We start from the raw sequence: 9,963 nt of genomic DNA, 5'->3' as shown, positions 1-9,963 counted from the left end.
TTTTTTTTTTAATGCTAGGAGCTTTTTGGCTCTTGGATGATTATGTTAATGCTTATAAACCACCTCTTTGTTAATTCATTCTAAACATTTGCTATGGATTAATGATAAATTTACCAGTGATGGTCATATATGAATTAGACTATGTGACATTTTGTTTGAATTTTTAAAATATCATTACTATGGAAGAGTTGGAAGTTTATTTTGTTAGTCTGTATCTGTTTTTCTATAGCTCTGACTATGGGCCCAGCCTCCTCTTATTTTCTTGATATCAACAACTATTATTAAGAATAGAATACATTTTAAGGAAAGACTATTACTCATCAGCATTTAATCTATGTGGAAGCACATCTGAGATAACTGAAAATGTATAAGAATTAAAATATATATTTTGAGAAGAGTATATGTGGAAGATAGACTTCATTATTGAACTTGAATGTAATTGGAAAAGACAATGTCTAAAGACCTGTTGACTCTGAATAAATTTGGAAGTCTACATGAATTTTTGGATTACTACTGAAATTCCAATAAAATTTAGAAGTTTAATTGTGCCTTTAGAAAGAAAGCTTTTCTATGCAGGTTTAGATGGTAATAGGAATTTGGAAATAAGGCTTTGTCATTAGCTCATGTATATTAGGCAGTAGGAAGGGAGGATAAACCCATTCTTTTGGCAGTTGGTTATAGTGTTTCTTTTTTTGAAAGTCACTGTATTTAAGATTAGTATTCATACAGTCTTTTATTGAACAAAAATATGTTTCACATGTATGGTTTGCCAAGCAAGACAGATCCATTCTTTGCCTTCTGAGTTTATGATCTAGCGATGGAGACAAATCATTACACAAGAATAGAAATTTTAGACAGTAATCCGAAGGGTGGGTAGAAATTGGTGAAAGGATGCAAGTGGAGAATGGTTATGAGCTTTCATGTGGAGTACCTGAAATGTAATTTAGTATTTTCCTGGAAGATCTCGGACTGTTAATTAGCTGGGCTATTGACGTGCCATGGAATTAGATTGTGCAACATATTCTTTTTGTCTGAGAATCTGTTGTTCATTCACAAGAGAGCTCTGGCTCTGAGTTTCCTGGATGAATTCTAGGAGTACAGCTATAGCTTTTCTGGCATCTGAAAGATCATGGTTCCAAAACAATAATCAGTTAATGACATTTTCACATGTGTAGGCGTTGATAGTATACCTGTTTTAGGACTTAGTATGTTCTGCCAGTAGCACATTTTCATAATATGTGCAGGTGACATAATTTTTTTTGTATTTTTAAAAGTGAGCCCATATAGTTTAAGCCGATGTATTAAAGGAGGGTTCTATTCAGCTGTGCACTTCCAAGTATTCATAGTTAATGTGCCTTTACTTCATCTTGTTGCATCATTAGCCTCCTAAAGATGACTATTTTGGGGAAGCAGAAATAGTTCAAAGTTTGCTCTATTCCCTCTATCTGTTTTTCTCTCTCCCTCTCTTCTTCTTTTTTTTTTTTTTTTTTTGGTGTCTTTACCACAAGAATATTTTCTTGTGTCCCTTTCATTTCCTGTTTCATACCTTTTTGAGTAAAACTGTAGATTTCTAGGAAATCATGTTCTTCCTAATCAAGAGCCCCAAATTTGTATATCATCATCTATGATCCAGAAAAATAAATTATTCCTTTAGTATCTGTGTAATCACCACATCTTTCTTTATTTGTTCATATCTAGTTTCTCTCTCAAAGCTTCAAAGGAAGAATGAATGTACTATCTATGCTTCACCTTTTTGTTTATTGAGATTTTTATTCAGAAGTATGTTTTGTTCTTGTATGTCAGGCACTGTACCAATAATTTAATAGTTTGTAAGAGATAGCCCCTAATTTTATCATCTCTAGTGATTATTTTTTTTCTAGCAGTATTTTTTGGTCTTTTCATGGGTTATCAATAATAACGTTTAATTAGGGTTGGATGAATCTGGTTAGGTTCATCATTGCTTTCATCAGGAAAACACAGGAAGAAAGCATATTTCTGACAGATTATATCAGATTTATAGCTATTCAAAGAGTCATCAAATATTGATATGCTTATCAGCTATTATTTCATTCTTCAGTATTGTTAAATTCTTATAGAACTTCTAAATGTTTGTTGGAACATTAATCTGCTTCTCTAGCTTTGATTTCACTTACATGGGAACTTTATATGTGGTCTGTGGAACCAGCATTTGAAATTCCTCTTCATTTTTTTCCTTCCCATTTATTCTTTCACTCACCAATATATTGGCTTGGATTTTTATTTCCATACAGCCATTTCAGAATTTTTTTTTCCAGGTTTCTTCCTTCATCCTAATTTGGAACTCATTTTCTTAGCAAGATGCAGCCAAGGCAGAAATGTGTTGAGCCTTTTTGCCCTACTGTCAATAGAGAGTTAGTGCTGCTCACTAGATCAGGTAATGGCTAAGGAGTAGCATCCTGTCAAAAATATAGAAACATGAATGAAGGAAGCAGAAGTGAGAGATGTGTATTTATAGTGTTGGTTGGAGCCACATAAGAATAGCAGAGCAAAAAGGATTGAGGTTAGGAGTAACACATTTAAGAAACAATGACCAGCAAAGAAGAAGAAAGGTGTCATTAGGAAGTATAAACACAGAAGTACAAAGGCATGAAAAACCAATGGCAAAATATTAAGAAAAACTTGTTTGGAAATCATTAAAATGCTGTTTTAGAGGACAAGAAGAAAGACCTTTGGTTTTAATATAAACACATCATTGGAAATGGGGGGAGTTTAAGAATTTAAGCACAGTAGGGCTATTTCTGTTATCTTTTGTGTTAAAATACTCTAAAACTTAGTGAATTAAAACAGTCACCTAATTTATTGATGATTCTGCCATTTGAACCAGGTTCAGCTGGGTAGTTTTACTAGTCTTTTAGAATATTATTAAATAGCTCAGGCTTTTTTAGGGCAGCATGGATAGGAATCTAGTTAAATGTGATGATTCCTACAGTGTCTCTGAAATTTGGAATCGAAATCAATAAACACACCAGTGGTATGTTAGTAAACTGACTCTTAGGAGGGGAAAACACCTAATTTATGACATTTGCCAATATAGGTGGAGTGAATACTACCACTCTGGCTGATTTCAGGCCACTGAAGTGGAGTCACTGAACTTAAGAGTTTGGAAGAGATGCAGCCAGTCTACTCTCACCAGCTAACATGAGCCAGCCCCAGACTCCAGACACTCCTATAAAATATCACTGTCCTCATCTGTTGATCTACAAAGAATTTGAGGCAGGTTAACAAAATAAACAGTTAGTAATAGGATTAAGTAAATGGGTGAAGAATTTTACGTAAAAGAGACATGAGGACATGAAAATAAAAGTAAGAGTAAAGTTGGTGTATGTAAAAAAATGCCCATGATAAGGCTCTTAGCAGTTGCTGCAGGTGAACTAAGGAGTTACCTAAAACAAAGAAGAAACAAGCATTAATAGTGTTCACAATGTATCTTGGGTAAAAATAGATCAGCTGCTCAAGAGTAACAAAAATTTCCTAATGACAGGTCAGGGAAAAATGAGAGGGTTACTGCATCTTCAACAACATTCTTGCAAAAGTAGGATGGTAATATTTGTGTGATATTTCTTTTTAATACAAGGTGCTGACAGTGCCAAAACGATTCAGAAAAAGTAATTTTCTCAGAAAAAAAGGTAAAATTGGCAATTTGGAATCCATAATAGAAGAGGGAGTTTGTATCTTATTAGAAAGCTATGTGGGAGCCCCTGCTAGTATATGTAGGCTATTTATAAAGCCAATTCCATTTGCATCAAGAGTTTGCTGGAATGTAATAAAATATTGATAAGATTCTAAATATGGGATAATTAGGGGTTCAACTAACAGTAGCTATGGATTTGTTTATTAAAATTCATATATGAGAGTTTGTATAAAAAGGATTAGCAAGATTTAGTAATATGCTACTTGTTGAGAGCGTGTCACAATGACTACTGCAGATAATTATTGTAAGCCCAGGGAACTGATATGATGTATGAAAACCTTTCCATTGTTCTTTCTGATTTCCAGTGGTGATTCATCTTTCACTCTTGATATTGTTGGTGTTATTCTTTAACCAATCCTTGAAACATTGACTTTATGGAGAAGATTAGACGAGGTACTTATAATGATGACTAAGACATGATTCCCGTCTTCAACTTTTGGTGTCTTATGAACCTTTCTCATTCCTTTACACTCATGCTATCCTTGGTTAGCTTCATCTTCATATTTCATGTTGTTGGACCTAGTTAGCCTCTCATCTTAAACAGAGCTTTTCTCCTGTTATTTATTCCTCTTCAATGGTGATTACTCAGGCAACCCATCTTGAAGGCAGGTTAGGAAAGAAGTTAAGGTGCCCAGCAAATGCTTAGAAGTTCCAATTCTCCTCACTCCTGCTTCCGGGTTCTTCTCTTGTTGTTTCTGGGCATAGAGGTCCTGGTGGTAATTCCTCCCTGCCCGCCTTTCCCTAGAGTCCGTGCGTGTTGGTGCCTCCTACAAACGACAGAATGAAGGAAAGCCAGAAAGAGGTGAGTTTTGAGCTAGATTTTGATTGGGGATTGTAAAAGGGTGGGGGCTTGCGTTGATTGAGGTTATAGAAATGGGAAAAGTGTGTAATTGCTCCAGTAGTCTACTGTTGGAACCGGAGTTCAACAGCAGTAGACTCAGATAATAGGATTTGGGTGGATATGGGGATTGGTTGTCTGGGCCAGCCATTCCTGGTCAGCAAGTTACCTCATAGGAGGCTGAGAACTATAGAATAGACAAGTCATTGGCAGGTAGGACCTAACAACAGTAGGTTCAGGGGATTTCTTTTTACCTTTTCTGTGCTTTTTCTTCTGCCATCTATATTATCTTTTTTCTTTATCCTTTGCTTCTTGCCTGTCTATCTCTTTCATGCAATAGGTACATATGAATACATGCGGATATATGATAAACCACCTGCCCTGCCCTTCAGTGTTCCTTTGCTTCTGCGCATTGACGTTAGTTTAAATCAGCTTAAATTAAGTCATGTACAGCTAAAATCAGGAAAGATTCTAAGACTACTTGGCACCGTACTTGGCATAGCTGTAGTACTCATGTCTTGTTTGTAAAAGGTAAGAGATTGACAGCTGCTGTTGAACGATTTTTTTTCTGTCTCTAGCTGCTGTGTGCCAGAATTGAGCCTACAATTATGTCTTTAATGAGCATAGTGTGCTGTGCTGATTGGTTTAGCTCTTATTCTTTCAAGGAATTGCTTATCTGAATAGGATGGAGAGATCGTTACATCCTAAGGGTAAAAAAAATGACCTTTTCACTGAATTTTTGAGTGCCTACTCTTTTACTTAAAAGACTTGAGCTAGGTAGGTCCTGCGTGTTCAAAAATAAATAAGCTATATTTGTTCCTCTAGGAGCTTTTGGTGCAGTGGGATAGACTGACACAATATGATGTGGAATTTGCCATGTGCAATGGAGATACAGTAGGGGATGACTAAAAAACCCATGCTGTTTAATCATTTGGGAATGTAGTGATGGTATTATTTTACTTTTGATCTTTAAGGTCTACAAGAACTTTTAAACTTGCTTAGTTAGTTCGAAAGCCTCTTAATGATAGCACAAGTTAAAAGAGAAGGTTGTGTGGTTTTTAAGACTTGGAGCTTCAGAGAGGAATACTGTACCCAGAGCAGAAGTTCTGAATGAACCTCAGCACTATCAACATTTGAGGCTAGATAATTCTTTGTTGTGGAAGGCTATCCTTTGCATTTGTAAGATGTTTAGCAGCATCCCTACCCTATATTTACTATGTACCAGTGGCACTCTCCCACTTATAAAATCAAAATTATCTTTAAGCATTGCCAGTTATCCTTAGGGAGGTGTGGGGAGGGTCTTGAGAAAGCCTTTCTGGTCTGCAGGACTTTGGAAAGAGGTGTTATTCACTACTGCCCTAAGGTCCTCAGAAACCTTTGTAACTCCAGGCCCTTACTTAGCTATTTGCACCATAGCAAGAAGAGCCTGAGAGGCTTTTTTTGACTGAAGCTGGCTTTGCCTCATTTTCAGGGTTGTTTTGTCTCTGCTTTTGCTCTTGAGTGCTTTCATGGCCATAACCCACTGTCTAGTCTTGACCAGCTTCTGTGTCACTGCAAACTAGACGTCACTTTTCCTTCTTCTTCTTAATTAATTTTGTCAGTTTTCCTAGCAAGAGCCAGCGGGTATATTGTTTGTTTGACACATATAGACAATTTAATGAAACGTTTTTCTGTCACGAACAACTCACTATTATTTTTAAGATTATATTTAAACCCATTTTTGTTGTGGTTGAACTGGCTAAAGTAACATTTAAATATTTTCTGGCTAAAATTTCTATAAAAACAATGATATACATAGAGCACTATGTAGGTATCTGAAGTGACTAAAGATAAAGGTTAGTGATTTTTATCTCACATGGATTTATTTTTAACTGTTTAGCATATATTTGGGTACTCATTCTTACTGGATGCTGGATTAGTGCTCTAAATTTTGTAGTTTTTACTTTTATTTTTTAAATTGTCTAAGCATTTCAGGAATACCCACTTAATTTTCTAGATGCCTCTCTATTTGAGCTACAATTTAATTAGCTAGTTCTCCTTGGTGGTTATCTATATAATAACTACCCTTGGATTTATATTGTGATGTATTAAAAGATTTTAGGAACATAGAGGAGGAAATATTTATAATTTTAAAGGGTTTTTTGCTTTTCTTGAGGTCTTCTCAGTGGTTCTGTGTTTGCAAACTGACATTGGTGTGGCCTGGATTGCCATATATGATATCCACTGGTTCTATGTTATTTGAAATTTTTGATGGTGCCCAGCATCTAAGAGAGATAGGTGGATTTAGATATTAACTGGTTTAACTTAATATAATGAAGATTTCAGTACTAAAATAAATGTATATCTCTCTTTTAGTTTATTTAATTAGAAAAATCACTAATTGAAAACAAATGAGCTAGAAAATTGCATTTTGTATTTTTTTTTATATAGGTAAAGAGAGACCTGTTCAGTCTTTGAAAACATCAAGAGATACTTCACCCTCGAGTTCTTCAGCAGTTCCTTCATCAAAGGTTTGTCATATTTATAAAATCAGTTTAAAGAGGAATTACAAGTAAGATGGACTGTCTAGTACAGATGATTTTATTCTTTATTGTCATACCTAATCTAGGTAATTTGCTGAAATTTAAAACTTGAATTTTAAGGAACCACAACTTGAAAGTAGCTAGCAGAGTAGATGAGCAGTTTTCTTATACAAATTTTTTCACAAGTTATACTAAAATTAGTACTTACTGTTGCTCTTGCTCATCTTGACCATACAGGTGGGAATGAATATTCAGAAGGGGCATATTTGATAGAGTGTGCTTTTATTTTGGAAGGAAGTATAGGCAGAGATAGCAAACATTTATTGTATAACTACTTGATTTTAGATACTATATTAAGTATTTTTTCTCTTATTTATACGATATAAGTAGGTATATTTTACAGACAAGACTCAGAAGTTAAATAATTTTCTCAAATAAATAAATAAATAAATAATAAATTCACTGGTGAATTCTTTCAAACATTTCAAGAATACCAATACTTCTCAAACTCTTCCAAAAAATAAAAAAGGAGGGAACACTTCTAAACTCATTTTATGAGGCCAGTGGTGCCCTGTATACCAAAACCAAACAAAGATACTATAAGGAAAGAAAATTACAGGCCAATATCTCTGATGAACATATATGTAAAAATTCTCAACAAAATATTAGCAAACCAAATTCAACAGTACATTAAAAGAATCAAGTGAGTATTAGTACAGGGATGCAAGGATGGTTCATCGTCCACAAATCAATCGGCGTGATACATCACATGAACAAAGTGAAGGATAAAAATTATATGATTTTATCAATAGATGGAGAAAAAGCATTTGACAGAATTTAACATCCATTTATGATAAAAACTCTGAACAAACTGGGTATAGAGGGAATGTACCTCAACATAATATATGACGAGCCCACAGCTAACATTGTGCTCAGTAGCAAAAAGCCGAAAGCTTTTCTTCTAATGTTAGGAACAAGATTGGGGTGTCCACTCTCTCCACTTTTAATCAACATAGTGCTGAAAGTCCCAGCCAGAGCATTTATGCAAGAAAAAGAAATAAAAGGTATCCAAATCATAAAGGAAGAATGAAACTGTCTCTGTTTGCAGATGGCATGATACTGTATTTAGAAAACCGTAAAGAATCTACCAAAAAAAATGGTTAGAACTAATGCTCAAATTGAGTAAAGTTTCAGGAAACAAAATTAATATTGGAAAAGACAGTTGTGTTTCTATGTACCAATAAGAACTGTCAGAAAGAGTAATTAAGATAATTCCATTTATTATAGCATTAAAAAGATTAAAATACTTTGTAAATTTAACCAAGCATGTGAATGATCTGTATACTGAAAACTATAAGACATTGATGAAAGAAATTGAAGAGGCCATAAATAAATGTAAAGATATTTTGTGTTCATGGATTAGAAGAATTAATATTGTTAAAATATCCATACTGTCCAAAGCAATTTACAGAGTCAGTGCAATCCCTATCAAAATTCCAGTGTCGTTTTCAGAGAATTAGGGCAAGCAATCCAAAAATTCATATAGAACTAAAAATGATCCCAAACAGCCAAAATAATCTTGAGAAAAAAGAACAAAACTGGAGGTATCACACTGCCTGATTTCAAACTGCATTACAGAGCTGTAGTAATCAAAACAGTGTGGTATTGGCATAAAAACAGACACATAGATTAATGGAACAAAATAGAGACCTCAAATAAACCCATGCATATTCGGATAGATAATTTACGACGAACCAAGCATATACAATGAGGAGAGGACAGTGTTTTCAGTAAACTCTGTTGGGAAAACTGAGTAGCCAATGAAATTGGACCCCTGTTTTACACTATATGCAAAAATCAACTGAATGTGGTTTAAAAACTTGAATGTAAGACTTGAAACCATGAAGTTCTAGAAGAAAACCTAGGTGGTAAGCTCCTTGCCATTGGTCTTGGCAGTGATTTTTTAGAATTTGATACCAAAATCAACAGAAGTAAAAAATAACAAGTAGGACCACATCAAATTAAAAAGCTTCTACACTTCAAAGGAAACCATCAACAAAATGAAAAGGCAACTTACAGAATGGGAGAAAATATGTGCAAATAATTTATCTGATAAGGGGTTAATATCCAAAATATATAAAGAACTTATACAACTCAATAGCAAAACCCCCAAAAATCCTATTAAAAAGCGGTTAGGGAAACTGAATAGATATTTTTCCAAAGAAGATATACAAGTGACTGGTAGGTACATGAAAAGATTCTGCTCTTCTCTGTCTCTCTGCCTGCTCTTCTCAACATCATGAATCACCACAAATCAAAATCACAGTGAGAGGTGACGTCACACTTGCTAGAATAGCTGTCATCAAAAAGATGAGAGATGTTAAGTGTTGAGGAGGGTACGGAGAAAAGGAAACCGTGTGTACTGTTGTGGGAATGTAAATTGGCATAGCCACTATGGAAACCAGTATAGAGGTTCCACAGAAAATGAGAAAACAGAGCCATCATCTGATCCAGCAATCCCACTTCTGGGTATGTACCTAAAGGAAATGAAAACAGGATCTTGAAAAGATACCTGCACTCCTGTGTTCATTGCAGCATTATTCACAATAGCCATGACGTGGAAACAATTTTAGTGTCCTTCAACAAATGAATGGATTAAAGAAGTTGTAATGTATACACACAATGAGATATTATTCAGCTATGAGAAAGAAGGACATCCTGCCTTTTATGACAACATGAATGGACCTTGAAGGCAGTATACCAAGTGAAATAGAAAAAGTACTGTGTGATCTTACTTGTATGTGGAATCTAAAAACATAGAATTCAGAAAATAGAGGTGAAAAAAAATAGTTACCAAGGGCTGAGAGGTGAGA

The 9,963-nt window shown here is 34.7% G+C and overlaps 1 protein-coding gene across 17 annotated transcripts in view; it reads left to right on the top strand.

Moving 5' to 3' along the window:
* Positions 1-9,963, top strand: part of PPHLN1 (periphilin 1) — a 106,139-nt gene that overhangs the window by 54,027 nt on the left and 42,149 nt on the right. For 15 of the 17 annotated variants that reach the window (XM_006916887.3, XM_025050264.1, XM_025050265.1 and 12 more), the window contains 2 exons: positions 4,476-4,532; positions 6,999-7,078. In XM_006916887.3, the coding sequence (XP_006916949.1) occupies positions 4,476-4,532; positions 6,999-7,078 (137 nt within the window). The remainder of the gene's footprint in view (positions 1-4,475; positions 4,533-6,998; positions 7,079-9,963) is intronic. The other 2 variants (XM_006916888.3, XM_006916885.3) reach the window with 1 other exon arrangement.

The sequence above is a fragment of the Pteropus alecto genome, unplaced genomic scaffold (genome assembly GCF_000325575.1).
Source record: "Pteropus alecto unplaced genomic scaffold, ASM32557v1 scaffold196, whole genome shotgun sequence".
Lineage (NCBI taxonomy): Eukaryota > Metazoa > Chordata > Mammalia > Chiroptera > Pteropodidae > Pteropus > Pteropus alecto.
Note: the sequence above shows the minus strand (reverse complement) of the source record. Positions and strands in the feature narration are given on the sequence as shown.